This window comes from Mastigoproctus giganteus, chromosome 3 (assembly GCF_048544385.1).
Source record: "Mastigoproctus giganteus isolate SK-2022 chromosome 3, ASM4854438v1, whole genome shotgun sequence".
In the NCBI taxonomy this organism is placed as follows: domain Eukaryota; kingdom Metazoa; phylum Arthropoda; class Arachnida; order Uropygi; family Thelyphonidae; genus Mastigoproctus; species Mastigoproctus giganteus.
The window spans coordinates 166,017,673-166,038,553 of NC_143577.1; the positions used below are offsets into that span (position 1 = coordinate 166,017,673).

At 39.6% G+C, this 20,881-nt stretch overlaps 2 protein-coding genes across 2 annotated transcripts in view; one reads left to right on the forward strand and one right to left on the reverse strand.

The window, feature by feature from the left end:
* The window catches only part of Ttc7 (tetratricopeptide repeat domain 7), a 252,039-nt gene extending 239,152 nt beyond the window's left edge, over positions 1-12,887 (reverse strand). Inside the window, exon 1 of the mRNA XM_090369480.1 lies at positions 12,763-12,887. Coding sequence (XP_090225606.1) covers positions 12,763-12,886 — 124 coding nt within the window. The 5' untranslated portion in view covers position 12,887. The remainder of the gene's footprint in view (positions 1-12,762) is intronic.
* The window catches only part of Ip259 (NSA2 ribosome biogenesis factor-like IP259), a 40,475-nt gene that overhangs the window by 1,221 nt on the left and 18,373 nt on the right, over positions 1-20,881 (forward strand). The gene's annotated exons all lie outside the window — the stretch shown is intronic.

Here is a 20,881-nt window from a genome sequence, read left to right on the forward strand (position 1 = left end):
ATTTTTTTTTGGCTGGTGTGGCATAAGCTGAAGCCTTCCATGCACCATATGGCTAATAATAATAACAACTATGACTGCAATTGGTGATACATAGATGAAGTAAGATGTGCAGACTATTGACTGATTACACATACAATTTCTGTTTACCAAGCACATGCTAGTAGCAAGAAATGAATTCGCCACAGTTTTTCTAGTCTCTTTCTTCCTTTACTCATCTTCCACCCTGCAAATTGCACTAATATGTTACCTTGTTTGGCACTTGGCCTAATTTAATGACATAGTTAACCTATCCTTACAGTACTACCCTTATAAATATAATTTCTTTACTAATTCCTTTACATTATTACTTTGATTTTGTTACTCCTGAAGCACCCTTACATTTTTTCATAATCATTAACAACAGGAATGTTCCTTTCTTTTATAAGGACTATCATCAATGGCTTACAGAGCTAGGTTATGAGTCCTTAAGTTCAGGATTCAATAAAGAAACAAGGAACAGACTTACTTTCTGACTTCGACGCTACTTCCAATGTCCTTGTGATCAGGTTTCCCACATGGCTGACAGGCTTACTTCAGTTTCTTGGGCTCTCCGGTTTTTCTTTGAGGCAGACAGGCTTACTTCAGATCCTTGGGCACTCCAGTTTTCCTTCGAGTTGCTGGGGGCACTCCGGTTTTCTTTCGAGCCTGACAGGCTTACTTTCACTTCTGGGGCACTCTTGACATGCACCTTCTTGTGTGGATGATATATTCACAGGTGTACATACCTGGCTCACTGTCTTTACAAGGGCCTACATTACCAAACTCACCTACCTCCACTTCAACCCACACCCATGACCTTCTTTCTCCCCTTTGACCACGCCACACAGAAGTCAGACACAGAATGCTCCTTTCTCTCAATTTTTCTTTCCCCGAACTTCACTCTTCCCCTCAAGTTTGGCACGCCCCCCCAACCAATCCTTCCCCTCTGTTTAAATTTACATTCGTTTCCATTTGCCAACACACAATTCTCCCATAGTGTCTCCCTAGCGTGCAAACAAACTCTTTTCTTGAACTTTCTTATTTTTTTTTCATAGGCAGCATGACCCTTTCATGTCCACCGGCAACCTCCAAAAACATTCATTTTCATTTCACACCTTTCTCTCTAAAAGTATCCCAACACCCAAAAATCAGTCAGCCTAACGCCATTTTTAGTTTGACGTGAACACTGGACGTCCACTGATTTCCTGTTTTGGCTCCAAGGGTGTCATAGATCAAAGAAGGCACCTCGCATAATTCCGCTTCACATCTTATTGTTCTTCCTTAAGCAACCCCTTCAAGCCCGTTCTCAAATGACACCCCTTTACTTAGTCCTGCTGTTCCTGTTTGCTCTCTCATATTATTTGAATTACTTGTTTACCACTTTGATACTATTCTTAATTCTCACACTTAAACTATACATTACTAAATCTAGCATTCTTCAAACTTTAACATTACTTCTAGCAAAATAATTATTTTTATTTTAAATTTGTATGATTTTACATCTTACATTGTCATTGTCAAGTAGGCAAGTTTATAGCTTACACCCCTTACTAGTGCCTACCACTTACTTCAAATAAACGATGTCCAGTTATTTTTATTATGGCTCATTTCGACGAAATGCAAAAAACGATTGAATTTACGTGCCGACAAAAGATTTCCGGAGAGCGATTTAACTTATATATATTTAGTATTTAGTAAACTTTGTCGATACTTACCAGTGAAGAAACGAAGCACCTGAACATTAAATAGTCATTCATTCACCGAATGAATGACTATTTAATATTCAACTATACTGTATTATACGTAACTTCAAATGTCAAATGGTGAGAGTTACAGTAAGCTAACACGCTTTAAAGGGGCTAGACTTGCACTCCTATTCTGACGTTGCCATATTATTTGCATAATTGAAAAATGACAAAGTATATTTTGATTTTAATGACTACCGACAGAGGCGATAAAAGACAGTAGTATTTACTGTCATTTAAAACATTGATATTTGATATTTTATTCAAATCCAATAGTGTTGCAAACCAACGATTTAAACTTTATCTAGGTACGAAAAAATTTTGTATAATTTATTTTTTCTTAAATTAATTTAAATTGTTTTTATTTATTTTTTTGGCCGCGAAGGGGCCCTTTGATTGAACAGGGCCCTGGGCTGCAGCCCATAAAGACCATGCCTAAATCCGCCCCTGCTCACATCTGGTGAGTATGGGCTTGTCACACCCAGGGTCCTGAACTGGATATCGTCATTTTTCTCTTTCTTGGTGATTTCCTTCTACCTCTCTCTCTCTTTCAGGGTAACTGAGATTTTTTTTTTTTTTTTTTTTTGGCTGGTGCAGAAAAAGCCTCAGGCTTCCTTGTACCATATGACTAATTATAATAATAATAACTTGAATTTATGCCCCCTTGTGTGTAGTCTCAACAAGTAGAAGAATACATTAACATTCAGTTTACTCAATCCATTCAAGACTTTAAACACCTCAATAAGATCTCCCTGCATGTGCCTGGTTTCGAGACGCTGCAATACGCAGAACTGAAGCCTTTCTAGGTAAGAGCACCGTTTTGTTCCCATCACCAATCTGATTGCCCTTTTCTGCACCCATTCCAGCAGATCTACAACTTTCCTAAAGTGATGCCTCCAGACTGTAAACAGTACAAGATGCAGCATATCCATATACAACCTTATACAAAGAGATAATCAACTCATTATCTCTGCTAGCAAAGTTTCTGTATATACACTGTAATTGAAAAAACTCAGTGAGCTATCCTGGCAGCATGTTTGCATTGAACAGAAAATTTCATATCAGACTACACAATTACCCCCAAGCCTTTCTCATTTTTTCTTTTATAGAGATTGCCCAATCACTATTTTTCTTTTATTCCTATCACCTAGGATGGTTGAGTCTTCTTTCCCCAATCCCCTTCACCCACCCTGGGTGGCCCCTACCCCCTTTTGCATGGTGGCTCACCCCACCACCCACATTCAACTCCCATTATGATCACTAAAATGTCACTATGATCAATATCTAATCAGGAAATGACCTATGTAATTATTTACCTGTGCATTTGTAGTGCACAGAATTCAAGGTGGAATAAATTTCACAATGTAATTATTTACCTGCGTTTACATAGCTCACTCAGGAAAAGGCCTTTTGCTTCAGGTTTCATAATGATGAGGAATATTATGCATCCCAAAGAGCAGGACTAAATTATTTCACTGAAATATTTACAAACTATACAAATATTTAAAATACAGTAGACTCTCGATTTTCCAGGATAGATGGTAAAATAAAAATCCCAGATAATCGATTTCCCAGTTAATCTAAAAATACAGTAAGTCTCCGACATACGTTCCAGGACTTCTTACATAAGTCGAGTTTTACGTAACTAGGGAATGACTAATAAAATATTGCTCCTATATCCGTGTTATGCCAAAATTACAAAAACCACATATCCTGAGAAGAATGAAGAAAAATAATTATATATTTTTCAATTAGTTAGTTATATATTTTTTATATATTAGTTATATTTATATAGAAAAATAGTTTTATATTTTTAATTAGTTCAATTAAAAACTATCTGGGAACACGGTGAAGTTGTTGGAGTGGCACATACGAAAAGAAAACATTAATTTAAAGGAAGAAATTGTACAGTAAAAACTGATACATGTTTCGCAGCCTTGGTTATCATAGTTGACTTCGTTGGTGCCGATCTCTTCACTGCTTCTCGTATTGTCTTTTTCCTTTATTATTGTGTTCACTGTTGACACTGACAAATCTAAATTCCACAAGATATTTGTTCAAGTTTGACCATTTTCAAACATCTTTATTTTAATTTTCTCATCCGAATCGATAGCTTTCCTTTTTTTTTTTTTTTTTTTGATAGATTTACTAGTACTGCTGTCACCATGATAATGGTCAAAATGAAATTTTATGTAAAGAATTTCATAGGGTTAAGGCAAATCTCACTTATCACCACACACGAGCTCACATTTTACTAAAACACCTTTCTGGAGGTCACTACCATAAAACAATAAAAACAATTTGCACATTCCGGGTTATTGGGCTTTTCTGTTTGTGTATCTAATTATAAACAGGTAGTAAACTCGATCGTACATATTACATTTGCGATAATACCGATAGCTGGAATTCTTTGGGATTTTATGTTATTACGGTAAAATGTATGTCCCCTTCACTGAAATCTTAAGTCATATAAAAAAAAAAACCTAAATAAATTTCAAGAATCTTCTCTTCATTCCTATTTTTAAGCTTGTGACTCCATATCCCGCTTTTACAATTTTTGCGTGGCGTGATTGTCTTTATTGATTATTATTATTCTGTTTTAAATTTTACAATCCTAAAAAAGAAAAAAAAATGAGTGAAAAAAATTAACGTAAGTTCGAAGTTACGTAAGTCGGGGACTTACTACAGTACAGTACATCCAATAATGTTCAGCAATCTAAGTAAAAAATATGGCGATACATAAAAACTTACCACGCACTACTTGCGTATTCAATACGATGCTTCCTTTTATTTTTTTCGATGTTGATTTCCTTCCTTTTTTTATTCCCTTTATTTTTTATGATGTCGCGTATGGTTTGGTCACCAACTTTATAATGAAAACGGATGCACTGTTTTCAAACTTCTGAATAATTTCAAATTTTTGTTTAATTGAAAGCGCAACTCGTTTGCGTTTACCCAGCATTTTCGCGATTTCTGAACAAAAAAAAATAAAATTTTGTTATCCCTGACAAATAACAAAACAAAATTTTTATCTTTGCGGTGCGACGAAACAGAACAATTGAAGCACTGAAACAAACTAAACATTTCTTTTTTTTTTTTTTTTTTTTTTAGCATCGGGTGTGAAGACTGTGCATCCATTATAATGTTGGTGACCAAACCATACGTGTCATTGCAAAAAATCTCCCAATGACGACTTTATAATGCCCTACTTGTCGCTTATTTATGATTGCAAAATATCTGTTTATACCTATTCTAGTTATTACTTGAATTTTATGATTTCTGGTTGATTTTTTTTCATTTTTTTATTTGGAGTCTTGAGGTGTCCCAGTAAGTCAAGAGTTTGCTGTATTTACAAAATACAAAATTACTGTATTTACAAATATACAATATTCATTAATATACAAAAAAACGTTACAATGGAACATCAAATGTTAGACGGGGAAGCACGTGCACGAGATTGGTGAACGTTATGGAGGCAGTTGTCAATAATTAATTGCATTTGTAGTGGCATAACTGCCTCGCCCTCTTCTCCTGTTGGCTCAAATAAATATCACTAGGAGGAAAACTTTTTTAATGTATAGAGAGATAATAATGACAGTACATTACTGGAACAGGATCTAGAAAAGTTGAGCAGATGTGCTGAGATTTTTTTTTTTTTGATTTGGTAGTTGTTGGCGCATCGGCTTGTGTGGCCATATTGCACCTCCCAAGGTTTTTGCAGTACTTTGATCCAAGCCCGAGGCGGGAATCGAACCCGCAACCTTTGGGTTGCCGGGCAGGTACTTTACCCACTCGGCTAGCCTGGTCGGCGATGTTCTGAGAGGAGACAACTAAAGTTTAACACTGACAAATGCAAAGTACTGCATGTGGGTAGCAGTAACCCACGAGTAACATATCAACTGTGCAGTACTACACTCAAGGTAATGGAGAATGAAGACCTTGGGTAACTGTACAGTCAGATATGAAGTTTTCTGAGCAGTGCAGACAGGTTATAAGAGTAGATCATGGGGTCTTATCAATGATATAAAGGAATTTTGCTAGAAGGGATAAGGAGGAGATTATCCCCTTGTATAAGGCAATGGTCAGGCCACACCTTGAGTACTGCATACAGGTCCAGAGGAGTCATTTTAGGAAGGATGTAAAGCTGCTGAAACGAGTACAGAGAAGGGCAACGAGATTGGTAAGTGTAAAAAAGGGTTGCTCTTTACAAGAAAGGCTTAAGTTCTACAAATTGCTGTGTCTGGAGATTAGGCACCTGTGAGGTGATCTGATTGCAAAGCATAAGGCCTTGAATGGTTTGAGCAAGCTCAATGCTGATGGGATTCTTCCTCTTGCTCAAATTATGCACCTGAGGGACATAAATTCAAACTGAGTAAAGACAGTTGTAGATTAGATGTGCAGAAATTTGCCTTTAGCTAACAGGTGGTTGGTTGCTGGAACAAACTTCCATCTGCCATTGTGGAAGTTGACAGCTTAAATAAATTCAAGGCAGAACTAGACAAAAATTTGGGGTGAATGGATGGGTGAAATGGGAAGGGTTTTTTTTTTTTTTGGCTAATGTTGTATAAGCTTGATTTCTTGCATCATATGCCTCTACTAATGATAATACTAATCTACTGCGTCCACAGCTGAAACACCTAAAAGCTGCATTTGAAAATGTTTTCTTTGAATTCTCTGCTGAAAATTCCAAAAAATGTCTGTTAATTATTTTACAATTACGAAACATTCACAATTAATAGCAATGCTTGCTTGATAGGGAGCACTGAGAGCAATGCTTGCTTACTTCTGCATGCTTTCCTCCAATCAGTAGTGCTCTCTGGCTTCTTGACATTGCATCATCTAAAATAAAACTGTTGATGCACATGTTTAACATTTCAAGCACCAAACAGTCCTGTTATTGATAGGCTAGCACCCAATTGCAGCATTCAGTGAATGCCACTAAAAGCGCATGGTTTTTAAATATGCATCCCCTTGGTGATGTCTAAAGGGAGTTTTAATTTTAAAAAATAATTAAAACATGTTTTTTAATTGCAGAACATGGCTTTTTCACAGCTGTTTAAGAAAAGATCAAAAAATAATGGTGACATAAAAAAAAAATTAACAATTTTGAATTAGTTTTTGATTTTTCAAATTTTTGATCACACAGGAATTTCAAATTTCTGCACACCTAACTCAGGGTTAAAGTGCATGTTCAGTGTTCTGATGGGCTTATGTGGAGCTTGAAGAACAGGGTTCATGCACTTGAAGGATTAAAAGATATGGACCAATCAAAAGCTCTCAGCCACCCATCCTAACATTTCAGCCCAATCTCAAGCCTCAGACAATACATCCTCCAAAGCAGAGAATCTTAGTCCCACAGGAAGTAGCTACAGTCAGTGACTCAATTGGCAGGAAAATGAGAAATATATTGTGCAAAAAAAAAAAAAAAAAGGACAGGTCAAGCAGAACAAGTGCAGGGCAATGTTGAAAAAACATTGCAAGTTAGGAATGAAATTGAAAGTCTACAATTCTGCACAGATATGACAGGAGGGATATGCAATGAAAGCCTTGTCAATCAATTCACCCTAGAGAAACTATGCAAGGCTCATGGGGCAGAATTTTTCTTGGCATGGTCTGTGCTTGTTAACGGGGAAAGACTGTTTTTACAGGGATCGGATATACTTCAATAGAAGGGATGCAAGAATATTTGATGATGCTATCAAGGCAGTGAAAAGCGGATCAAAAAACTGCAAGCTTGTGGGGGGGGGAGGATAATACACAGACTAATAAACTAACTAGAGCTACAGGCAGAGGTGAAAGTGATTCTTGCACTGCTTCTACTAGAACAAGCAGCAACCTGGATAGCAAGGTGAGATAATTTCAAGATCTGTTTGGTTTATCATGGAACAATCAAATATAAGAGCCCTGTTAGGATTATTAAGATTAAAAATAGATGTGGATATACTTGAATATATACTAAACCAGGAGCACAGTAAAATTTAATGATTTTGAAGTACTGGCAAAGTTGTCAAATGCATACATTGTGGAGATATCAGAAACAGTGCAACACAGCCATGATGGATTCTGAAATTGAATATGGACAGTACAATGTGCAGAAAGAAGAGAGGAGACCATTGCCATGAGTGGCAGTGAAACGTTGAGTCAGTTTGGTGTAACATAAGCACTGGAAAAACAAAAATGAGAGCAAGAATGTATTATGGGACTAATTACAGTGACAAGTATATAACGAACAACTATACAGATACATAGACTCGGCCAGTAAATCAGATTGAGTTGTGATGGACGACTAACTTTCCAGATTTTGACTTAAACTTGTGGGTTGATCAGTCATGACTTCTGGATTTACCGGATAACTGTTTTAGCATTAACAAAGGCACATGATGCAAGAAAGCAAGTTTATAAGTAGAGCATCAGCCAAAAAAAAAAAAAAAAAAAAAAAAAACCCTTATTTCACCCATCCACTTGCTCCAAATGTTTATCAAGTTCTACCTTGAATCTATTTAAGCTATCAACTTCTATGACAGATGAAAGTTTGTTCCAGCAATCAACCACCCGCTGGCTAAAGGCAAACTTCTGCACATCTATCCTACAACTGTCTTTCCTCAATTTGAATTTATGCCCTCTCAGGCAATTATTCTGAGCAAGAGGAAGAATCCCATCAGCACTGAGCTTGCTCAAACCATTCAAGGCTTTATACAACTCAATCAGATCATCTCCAGGTGCCTAGTCTCCAGACACTGTAATTTGCAAAACTTAAGCCTTTCTTCATAACAGCAACCCTTTGTTCCATACACTAATCTTGTTGCCCTTCTCTGTACTTGTTCCAACAGCTCCGTATCCTTCTTAAAATGAGGTCTCCAGACCTGCATATAGTACTCAAGGTGTGACCTGACCATTGTCTTATACAAGGGGATGATCACCTCCTTATCCCTGCTGGAAAAATTTCTCTATATCATTGACAAAACACCATGAGCTACTCTTGCAGACTGTATGCACTGCTCAGAAAACTTCAATCTGCCTGCGCAATTACCCCCAGGTCCTTTTCATTCTCTACCACTGTGAGTGTAGTACCACAGAGTTGATAACGTTACTCTGGGATTACTGCTTCCCATATGTAGTACTTTACATTTGTCAATGTTAAACTTCATTTGCCACCTCTCAGCAAATCTGCTCAACTTTTCTAGATCCTATTGCAGCAGTGTACTGTCATTAACAACCCTGCCAACCTCTGTATTGCCTGCAAACTTGGACATTAAGCCTGATATACAATCATCAATATCATTTATAAATACAGAAAACAACAATGGACCCAACACTGAACCCTTAGGGACTCCACTAATATCATTAGTCCACAAACAGCAGTGTTCACTGATTACCAGTCTCTGTCTTCTCCCACTCAACCATCCCTTTATCCATAGCAGAAATTTGCCTCTGATGCCACATTGCTCCAATTTGTGCAGCAGATTTCCATGTGTAACAGCATCAAAGGCCTTTCTAAGATCCAAATAAATGATATCAAAGTTATTCTTTGCATCCAGTTCCTTTGTGACTACATCATAGTATCCAATCAAATTAGTCAGACAAGACTTCCCCTTAACAAAACCATGCTGTGTCCCAGCTATAACTGAAGTCTTGTCTAGATGATCCTGCAATGCTTCTTTAACCAGTGCCTCCATTAATTTCCCTGGAACAGAAGTTAAACTAACAGGTCTGTAATTACCGGTGTCTCCCTTCGATCCTCCTTTGTGGATTGCGGTCACATTTGCACATCTCCAGTCCATGCGTACCTTCAATGAGACCAGGGAAGCTCTCATAATTATGGCTAAGGGTTTGCTTACTTCCTTTGCCACCTTTAATATAACTGGATAGATGCCCCAGGTGCCTTTCTTATGTTTATCTTCAACAATTTCTCCTCCACTTTACTCAGTTATTACAAGATCATCTAGCTTACTGCTAGAGTTTAATACACCTCTGGCATTCCCCTCCCTGAATAACTCCTCATGTGTGAATGTAGATGCAAAATATTCATTTAGTTTGTTAGCTACCTGAGCAGGATCATCAACAGTTGAACCACTGATATCAAGTGGACAAATCTGATTCATCCCCTTCCTTCTAGAGTTTACATAAGTAAAGAACTCTTTGCTGTTTTTCTTTGCATCCTTTGCCAAAGATTTCTCATAATCTACCTTCGCCTGCTTAACCTCCTTTGTGACTTGGTTACAGACCAACTTATATCTATCATAGGCTTCTGTGTTACCTGTTATTTTATATGTATCCCATACATTTTTCTTCTCTATCACATGTCTAATTAGTTCATCTGACATCCATTTAGGCCTAAATCTTGAACAATATTTCTTTGTGGGTATGAAAAGCCTAGTAGCTTCCAAGATAAGTTCTTTGAATGCTTCCCATTTTGAATTTGCTGTTGGTAACATCATCAGTTGGTCCCACCATATAGAATTTAAATACTGTCTCAGACCACCGTAGTCACCTTTACGAAAGCAAAAACCCTTCCCTTTACCCTCGATGATAGTTACCTCTTTGAGTAAATCCCACTTCAGCACACTGTGATCACTGCCACCTAGTGGTTCCTTTATCTGCAGATTCATGAAGAATCACTATTGATAATCAGATCAAGAGTATTACTCCCTGTAGTTGCCTCCCAAACATGCTGCTGTAGAAAACAATCATCCAATAAATCCAAAAAAGCCTTGCTAGTGTGTGAGTGACCAACCCACAAATTCCAGTCAATCTCTGGGAAATTAAAATCCCCCATTATAAGACACTGATTTACTGGCCCACTCTTATTTCTCTGCACAATTGCTCATTATACTCATCAGATTCATTAGGCCTATAACACACACACACACCTACTCTCATTTTTCCTTTCCCAGTGCTTATGTCACACCAAACAGACTCAACATTGCATTGTCCACCAACATCAATTGGATGCACTTCCTTAGGATTTTATGTTTCTTAACTAACAGCATAACCCCTCCTCCCTTCCTGTTCTGTCTATCCTTTCTGTACACATTGTACTCCCCAGATTCCAATTCTGCACTGCTTAAGTCTGTGACACCACGTCCCTGATATCCCAACAATATCTGCCTTTGATGTCTTGACTAGCACTTCAAGCTCATCAAATTTATTAACTATACTCCTAGCATTGGTGTACATGCAAGTATACATGCACCTGTTTCTATTCTTAGTTATCCTAACACAGCCCATGTATATACTTGTCCACTGACTCCCAGCAGTCCTGGAAATCGCCATTGCCTTGCTTTCCAGGCTGCTGCTCAATTGCATTTCAATAGAAGCAGTGCAAGAATCACTTTCGCCTCTGCCAGTGGCTACTGTTAATCTATTAGTCCATGTATCTCCCCCAAGCTAGCAGTTTTCCGATCCACCTAACTCTGCCTCGATGGCATCAGCAAATATTCTTGCACCCTTTCTATTTAAGTGTACTCCATCCTAGTAGAAGCAGTCTCTCCTGTTAACAAGCACAAACTAGGCTGAGAAAAATTCTATGCCTTGAGCATTGCACAATCTCTCCAGGGTCGAATTGATCGACAAGGCTCTCATCATATATTCCCTCCTATCGCATCTGTGTAGAAATGCAGACACTTTCAAATTCAACCCTAACTCACGCCTTTTTTTTTCAGCACTGACCTGTACTTGTTAAGTAATTCCACAGGTCTCCTACTGTTAATATCATTAGTGCCAACGTATACAACAATATCACCCTCTGTGCCCTTAAAAGATGATATCTACAGCAACGGGTTAGATAGGCAACAAGGGAAAGCAGTAGCCGTGATCTGATTATCTACAGTGACCCGTCATGCATTAAGAAACTGCACATAAGAATTCCCACTTGGTGACTGTGATCATAGTGAACTCATGTGGGATTTACTTTTAGATATAACTACTGTCGAAGACAAAGAGAAGAGCTTTTTGCTTTCATAAAGGTGACCAGTGAGGTCAGACAGTTTTTTATATTCTATGCAGTGGGTACAACTGATCAAGTTACCAACAGCAAATTTTAAATGGAAAGCATTCAGGTATGTAATCATAGAAGCTGCTAGGCTTTTTCTACTAACTAAGAGAAACTGTTCAGAGCTTAGACATACATGGATGTCAGATTAACTGAAGAGATTTGTCGGAGAAGAAAAATGCATGGGAGGCATATAAATTATCAGATATCAGCCAAAAAAAAAACAATTTCACACATCCATTCCCTCTAAAAGTTTGTTCAGTTCTTCCTTGAATTTATTTAAGCTATGGACTTATTAGACAAACATTTGGAGTGACTGGATGGATGAAATGGGAACGTTGTCTATTTGGGGGGGGTATGCTTTATAAACTTGCTTTCTTGCATTATATGCCTCAACTAATGCTAAATTAATGCAGGGTTATAAAAAGCATATGTCTAAGCAAATGGACCAATAACAAGAAACTGTTAGCAAATTTCTTATTACTCTGGACGCAAATTATAACCCACTAACACACATATCGGATAACTAATATTATAACCACTAACACACATATCGGATAACTAATATTATAACCCACTAACACACATATCGGATAACTAATCGTGTGTAGCATGCACCCATGTATATTTACAATAAATAGTTTTTTTTTTTTCGTTTTTTTTTTTGGTGGAAAAAATTTTAAAAATTAATTTGTTTTGCATGGTGCACCAGACTGGCCACCCTATATTACTGAAAATTCATCTTACCTATACTTTACATTTTCAAAAGAACGCGTTTGTTTTGTTTTTAAATTCAGGGCTACATCTTTAATTTTAAAAATTATATATATATAGTCAGAATAATTCTTGGAATGTCGGTAGATCGTAAATCGGTAAACAGTTGTACAGCAAATGATTTCTGTCTGGATTTGCGACTGGAGCATACAAGAAGCAATACTTCAAAATCTGTGAAAAAATAAACTTCGTCTGAAGTTTTTTACGCATGAATTTTTACCGTTTGTAACTTACCAAAACCGGAGCTTCTCAAGGACAATTGCTCTGCCAGCTCCAATACTTTTTTCCAATTTGATTCGTCCCTACTCCGCGAAATGTCATTTTCTATGCGGGTAGAAGCCTTAGGTTTAGACGCCATAGCAGACCTTTAAATCTCGTGCAACGTTATTCAGGCGACATCTATATAAAATTAGTGTCATGTGGTTTGAACTTCATATTTCGCGTAATACTGCAGGGGCAGTCTTGTTATTATCACTAGCCATGTAGTGCAGAGAAGCCTGAGGTTTATGCTGCACCAGCTAAAATAAATTACCGAGTTACCCTGAGAGAGAGAGAGAGAGAGAGAGAGAAGTAGAAGGGAATCACCAAGAAAAGAAGAATGACGATGTCCAGCTCAGGACCCTGGGTGTGCCAAGCCCATACTCACCAGATGTGAGCCCCTGGGGATAGCAGCAAGTGGTTAAAATTACCAAATTAGCAGAGAAAGGGTGAGTTTGAATTCCATGCGATGACAAGAGGAATTTTTATGGGCTTTTTCACAAAGTGGCTGAGTTAGTCTATCTCAGACGTTTCTTACTCCCTGAAGTTCCGGTTTTCGTCCTGGAAAAACAGAAACCAACTGAAAATATATAAAATTATAGACACAATACACTAACCTCCCACAGCATCACAGCAGTAGTCGATTTGGTCCTTAACACACTCCTAACACCATGTATTCTGAAACAACAGAAAGCTACACCTCAGAGCAGAATAAACCGAAAAATAAAAATGCGAACATAACAATCATAGAGAGTATTCTATGAATTATGTCGACAGAATCTATGTAACGATAAAAGAACCTTACAGCAGCCAAGAGGGGCTCACATCTGGTGAGTATGGGCTTGGCAAACCCAGGGTTCTGAGCTGGATATCATCATTCTTCTTTTTCTTGCTTCCTTGGTGATTCCCTTCTACTTCTGACTCTCTATTTCTTTCTCTCTCAGGGTTTCCCTCAGAAACTGGGGTTTTTTCGTCCAGCAAAACAGGCAACTCAACCAGAGAACACACGCAATTCACAGACACGAATACGGGTTAATGTAATCATTTACGGGTAACTAACCCTAATATAGTAATTTGATATATATTTTTTTTTTCTCTCTCAGGGTAATGAGAGTATTTTTATTTTATTTATTTATTTTATTTTGTTTTTTTTTTTTTTTTTTGGCTGGTGCAGCATAAGCCTCAGGCTTCCTTGCACCATATGGCTAATAATAATAATCATAATAACAACAACAATTGGAGCAGTAGAAGTGAACGTCAGGTCATTATCGCAACTATGAAAAACAACAAAATCAAACGGAACAGCCTGTGGCGATTTGCATAACTGTGGCTGTTCAGCAGACAGCTGGTGCACGTGCAAAAATCGTGATGAGAGGGCTCACATCAACAAATAAAAGCAGCAGTGATACAGACAACGAAATGGCCAGTAGACAACACTGGATGACTTTACCCACGGTCGAATAATTGGGAAGCTCCAGGAAGGTGGAAGTGCGAGGAGTGTGGCTGCAGAGTTCTGTATCGCGCATAGCATCGTCTGACGTGCGTGTTCGGCCTTCAGAACGACAGGTACAGCTATTTGAAGGACCAGTGGTTGTCATCCGTGAAAAACAACGCGCAATAATAAACGCTACATACTCCTACAGGCCAAGAGAGACCGATACCAGACAGCGGGAACAATTGCAATCTAGCTTCACAGGAGCAAAGGATGCAAGATATCGCGGTTTACTGTGGCCAGTCGACTCCACAAAGGTGGACTGTTTGTCCAACGGCCAGTACGTTGTGTCCCTTTAACACCTGCACATGGGAGACACCGTTTACAGTGGTGCGTAAACACAAAGACTGGACAGCAGGGCAATAAGGTAAGGTATTCTTTACTGATGAGAATAGATTCAGTCTCAGCTAATCTGGCAACAGCTTGGCACACGGTATCACCCTGCGAACATCACTGAAAGGGATCGATACGGCGGTCGAAGTGTTCTCGTCTGGGAAGGCGTTATCTTGGATGCACGTACACAACTCCAGATACTGGAAGGCGATACTGTAACTGGTGCATTCTACTGTACTGAGGTAATCCTTCCCCCTGTGCATCTGTTCCGAGGTGCCATTGGCCCTAAGTTCGTGTTTATGGATGATATCGCCACACGCCATCGCACTGCAGCTGTTGATATGCTTTTGGAAAGTGGGGACATTATTCGTAGGGATTGACCTGCCCGTTTCAACGATCTAAATCCCATCGAACACATATGAGACGCCTAGTGGCACATCCACAACCACCAGAAAATGTTCACCAACTGAAGATGGCGCTGACAGAGGAATGAACAGTGTTACCACAAGAACTTATCAACAACGTTGTTTTAAGTATGGACAAGTGGTCTAAAGCCTGCATCGACGTTGGGGTGGCCATAACTCCTCTTCCCTTTGTTCCATCTTTGCCAGTGATGCTGTATCATGGCAGCCAGTGCTACGTTGCCATTTTTTAATAAAGCCCCGCTGTACAGTTTTGTTTCCGTTGTGTGTCGGTGTTGTTTCCTTCATCATTTCTGTACCTCACGTATGCTTTCTCTTTGGTAGCCTTTTTCCATATCCAGGCCACTTCTATGAGAAGCTACAGGGGAAAACCTGACTGGTCCTTAAGTTTTGCCCGTAGCCGGTGAGTAAAAAAAAACAAAAACTACCGAACTATTATTTTTAGGCCACCCGAATAATTTAATTCATCTGCCATGCTGTGTGGCATATGTCTGTTAATTGCGTGTGTTCTATGGTCGATTTGTCTCTTTTGCTGGTAAAAACCCCAGATTATGGAGACAAAACCTTGATAGCCTATTAAAGAAGCCATTAAAGTTGCTCACGTCATCGACGAGATTCGAACCCGGGCCTTTTCCATGCTGTGTGGGGAGGGCGGTTACCATACCACTGTGTTCCCCACGCAGACTCCAGTGAGTAAAAATGTACCATGCAAGTCAGGTGCAAACCACAAAGATTCTCTCTTCCTGAACTGCTTCACCGATGGTAAAAACTCTCTGGTCACGACGCCAAGTTGCGAAGCTGACCAGTCTCTTTGCCATTTATGTACATAAATAGAACGAAGTCTTCTTTTCTCAGATGTTAAAGGAGCATCTAGGTCGAGTTGCACATAATCCAAAGTAACAGGTATTGATTTCTTCAGGTTGTACATCATATATCTGTATTGTATTTCGTAGTGTAGAGGTAATTTTCCCAATAACACCTGCAAAACCATAGTAGAAGTGATTCTACACACCCCCGTGACATCATCAGGAGGGCAGCATGCTGGGCCTGCATAAGCTGTTTCATAATTGCAGACTTGTTGGCCCTATGTACCCACGCTCCAGCTGTATAAGCAATGATAGGTAAAAAACATAATCATAGTATAACCTGAGTGAATGACCTCTCAGGCCCCATTCCTGCCTGGTTACCTGCTCAATCCGAATAAGCAAGACTTACACTTCTCTTTCACATACCTTGCATGTGGCAGGAAACTTAAGGCATCATCAAGTTGAATACCTAAATATTTTGTTATGGCGGTATATTTAATTGTCTGTCCTCTATATTTTACAAGTGGCGGACGTTCTCTATCTAATTTTCCTTTTAAAAACATCTGCGATGTTTTAGTTGTTGAAATTTGTAGTTTGTGAATTGCAGACCAAGTTGAAAGTTCTTGTAAGACGCAGTTAGCTGTGTCTTCCAGATAGTTCCCTGAATTTCCGCGGATAAGGATGGTAATATCGTCTGCAGAGGCAATATCTTTGTTCCTTCAAATTTCTTGGTGAGCCATGAATCAAACACAACATTCCAACACAGGGGGCCAAGAAATGATCCCTGTGGGCAATCTCTTTAATAAAGAACATGTCTAGGGTACTAGAACATGTCTAGAGACCTGTTTAGTACCCCTCTTAACTATGATACAGCGCTGGTAAAAATAGCCTGTTAGTAATTTGAAATTGGTCTAGAAACACCGGCCTCCCGGAACCTCTCCAGAGCACTTTTCCACCAAAAGGTGCCAAAGGCCCATTTGAAGTCCACAAAGAGGCCAAGTAAGTATTTTGTCAGTCACCTTTTGCAAAGTAAGGGTCTGGCAATTGCATCCGTAGTCCCCTTACCACGAGTAAAACCAAATTCATCCGGAGATGATAATGCTTTATTGGTGTGAATAAAATAATAGCGGATTAGCGATCACTTTTTCCGGTGCCATGCTCATAACTGGTAGCAAGGCAATCTGCGTGTATGAAGCTGGGTAGTCCTCAGGTTTCTTCGGACGTTTCAGGAGTATCTTAAGATTGCAATTTTCCAGGCTTTAGGAAAAATTTCATGTTGCAGACAAGAATTAAACAGCTTGAGAAAGGAGAAACAACTTTCCAGGCTCTTTTGAGGACGTCCACTTCAAGACCATTAAAACCTGGACATTTCCCAGAGAGCATTGAATTTATTGCATTATCTACCTCTTTAAGGGAGCTCACACGTTCTATCGTCCTGGTCTATGATTACATCAAGAATTCTATAAAGAGTAGATGTCCACGAAAGGGTGTTCTGATTCTCTGCAGTTTTAACTGAAGCAAACACCTCTCCAGGCGGGATTTTGTTACTTAATAACTTGTACACCAGTCCCCAAGGATTAGAATTTCCCTGGGAACTCACCATACTTTCCCATCAAGTCTTTTTCTTTCTATATATATCTTGGTGATATTGCCGTCGAGCTTCCTTATATTTATTTTGTAACACCAGTATTTCCAGGGATGAATGGGTTCTATCCCTTTTTGCTCTCTGAAATTCACATCGTGTTCGCCCAGTTAACGATTTTAGGTTCGGTAAAACTGGTGACCACCAGGGCACATGATAAGGTTTCCTCTTCGTAAAACTCATCGATTTGTCACACCCCTACAGTATATTTTCCTGAATGAAATTTATATGGTTGTCAACAGAAAGAGTTTCCATGACGTTCAGTTTGTCCGATGAAAGAGACTCCTTGAGGAAACTCTCAAAAATTTGCCATTTGGCCGATTGTGTCTGATATCTAGGGTTATTAGTTGTATCCGGTCTGGTACTAGATATGTCACACACGGCTAGTTACGATCACTGGCACTGGGAGCCGGACTAGGTAAGTAGGAAGAGAACTCTGGCTGGCTTCTGAGCTTCCCAGAGAGGCCCAAAAAAAAAAAAAAAAAGTTTAAATAGGAGAAGAGATTTTGATAAAAAGTGATTATAGTGCCGATTAATCATGGATTTACCGTTCGCCAAAGATTTGAACTTGAAAAATTAAAGATATTGGATCATCAACAGATCACTTTATGTAAAATTCTGGGTGGATTTAATAAATTTATGTGAGCCTTTAATTCTTATATATGATAGCGTTGTGCTTGTATGTAGTGCATGCTTACGCCAATATGGCCGCCTTCACGATCGCCAATATGGCTGCCAACTACGTCGGGCGCGTTGTTCAGCGCTCCGCCATTTTAGTTAATAACATGTGGATTAAGTGTGTTTCCTTTCAGAAAATTTTCAGACAAGAATGACATTACAGTCATGGAGTGCGTCCAATTATTTCTGGCTACCAACCTTAGATCCAGCTCTTGGCTGGGGAGGTGATCCATAACAGTGTAATTTTAGGCAAAGACTGTGCTCCAACAATTCCCAAAGATTCCATGTGGATACAACGAAGAGAACATGACTTTTGGGTTTCTCTCCCCCCCCCTCTCTTCCATAAACGTTCTATGATGGAAGACGAGCTCCACAAATACTGCTCCTACGGAAAAACAAATCTCACCTTCGTGCTCACCGCCCCTGAAAACCCACAAGAGAAAGTTGCTCTGGTCCTCTAGGGGTCTTTTCGTGAATAGTTGTCTCCCACCAAGTGAATGTGGGGAAAAGCCTAAATTTTCTTTAGTGCTCAGAAATTCACCAAATTGGGCTACGAACTTGTAACGGGTGTCTTTCTACGCCACTAACAAAGCCCTATCGTACCAATATCCCATAGTCTCGGAAATCCGAACTTACCTCGATTATCAGAACTTCTCCCAACATGCAGGGAAAAACTGACAAGCCCAAACTACGACGCAACAAACCAACAAGGATGACATTACAGTCACAGAGCATCACGAAGGGCCGGTGGACCGCCGCGTGGGCGCTTCTTCTGCCATAAGAAAAAATTGTAAGCCCACTATTCTCAAGTTGGAGTGGGAAACTCGCTCACAAAGTAACATGAGAGAATTACAAGAGACCCACGCATCGCAACGAAATTCCACCGAGGAGAAACAAGAAGATACACCATTTGATCCAACCCTGCCCGAGAGCACTATCTCCCAACAAAAATTGATCCTGCGAACCGCCCTTCAAAACCTATTCAAGAAGCAGAGTTACCACAGGATTAAGAGCCGAGATAGCTTCCCTGTGGAATCAACTGTGGAATAAATTTTAGAACAAACCCACCTCGAAAATGAAAAAATAACGGCCAAGCTCGATGCCCACCTAGAAAGTGGGGTGAACAAAATGCCACAGCGCGTTCCCACTTTTGCTGAAGCTCTGAGGACAAACACTGCCAAAGCAACAAACAATACAAAGCCAGAGGCAAGAAACACACAACTCCCCAAACCTCACCTAGTGGTCCTTAAACCCACAACTCCGGATGGACACCAAACGAGTGAGGAAGTAATAAAGACAGTGACGGACTCCCTGACCGAGGACTTCAGGACTGCCGAAATAAAATCGATAAGGAAAACTCGCACCACTGGGGTGATTATTGAAACTGAATCCAGCCATGACGCTAACTTTATCTTGAGTAATACTAAAATCCCAACACTTGGCCTCATGGCAAAACCACCCAGGAAGAAATGACCCTTAATAGCCATCCATGACGTAGACAAGGCCCTTAGTCCAGCAACAATCTGCAATGAAATATACAGACGCAACCTACAACAGGACCTATCTAACAATAACCCGGCGAGGGTTATTATCCCTAATTATCAGACAAGAAGCAGGTATGGCAACTCCATAAACTGGGTTGTAGAGCTTACTCCAGAAGTATGGAAGTTTCTCACACAGCAGACAAGAATATTCATAAATTCGGACATCGCCCTGATACAGAGAGCATGTAGCAGAACTCAAGTGCTGTCGCTTCGGACACACAACCCACACGTGTGCCCAAATCTTGACCTGCAGCCATTGTGCAAAGAAGGAGCACCACTGTGCAAACTGCCCCAACAAGGAAAGAGAACCAACGTGTGTAAATTGCAAAAGCTGAAACTTCCACACACCATTCCATTCGTGACAGTAAATGCCCAGTATACCTTAAAGCCAAGAGTACCCACCAACAGAGAATTGAATATGGGGACGCTGCCTAAACAATATTACCACAAGTGCATCAAGTTCATGCAGGTCTATGCGCAGCAGTCCAAAGCTCTGGCAGGCCAGATACGGAACAAGGCAGATGAAGAAAACTGCGATATCATACTCATACAAGAATTTTCAAACAAATTATATGAGTAGATGTAATTATTTACAGGAATCCTAATATCATAATTTGGTACCTAAACATTATTGCTGACCAGTTACACCTTTTCGTGGCAACGGTTCCTCCCTCTGGTGGTGCCGTCTTTCAGCAGAAAAATACACCATGCCACACATGCGTGGATTGTTGAAGACTGGTTCGCGGAACATGAGGAAGACTTTCAGATATTACCCTGGCCTCCAAATTCCCCAGACATCAATCCAATAGAGCATATGTGGTTTGTGTTGGAGCAGCAACCTCGATCTGCGGCACTTCAACCCCGGACCTTACAGGAGTTAAAGGATCTGCTGGTTAAATGTTGGTACCAGATAGCACAAGACATATTTAGAAATCTTGTAGCGTCCATGCCTCGCTGGGTACAAGCTGTTAGCATTAGCATTAGCATTAGTAGAGGTATATGATGCAAGAAAGCAAGCTTATTCAGCATCAGCCAAAAAAAAAAAAAACCCACTCCCATTTCACCCCTCTGTTCGTTCAAAATACCTGTCCAGCTGAGCCTTAAACTTATTTAGGCTATCAACCTCCACCACAAGGGATGGAAGTCTGTTCCACCAACCAACCACCCGCTGGCTAAAG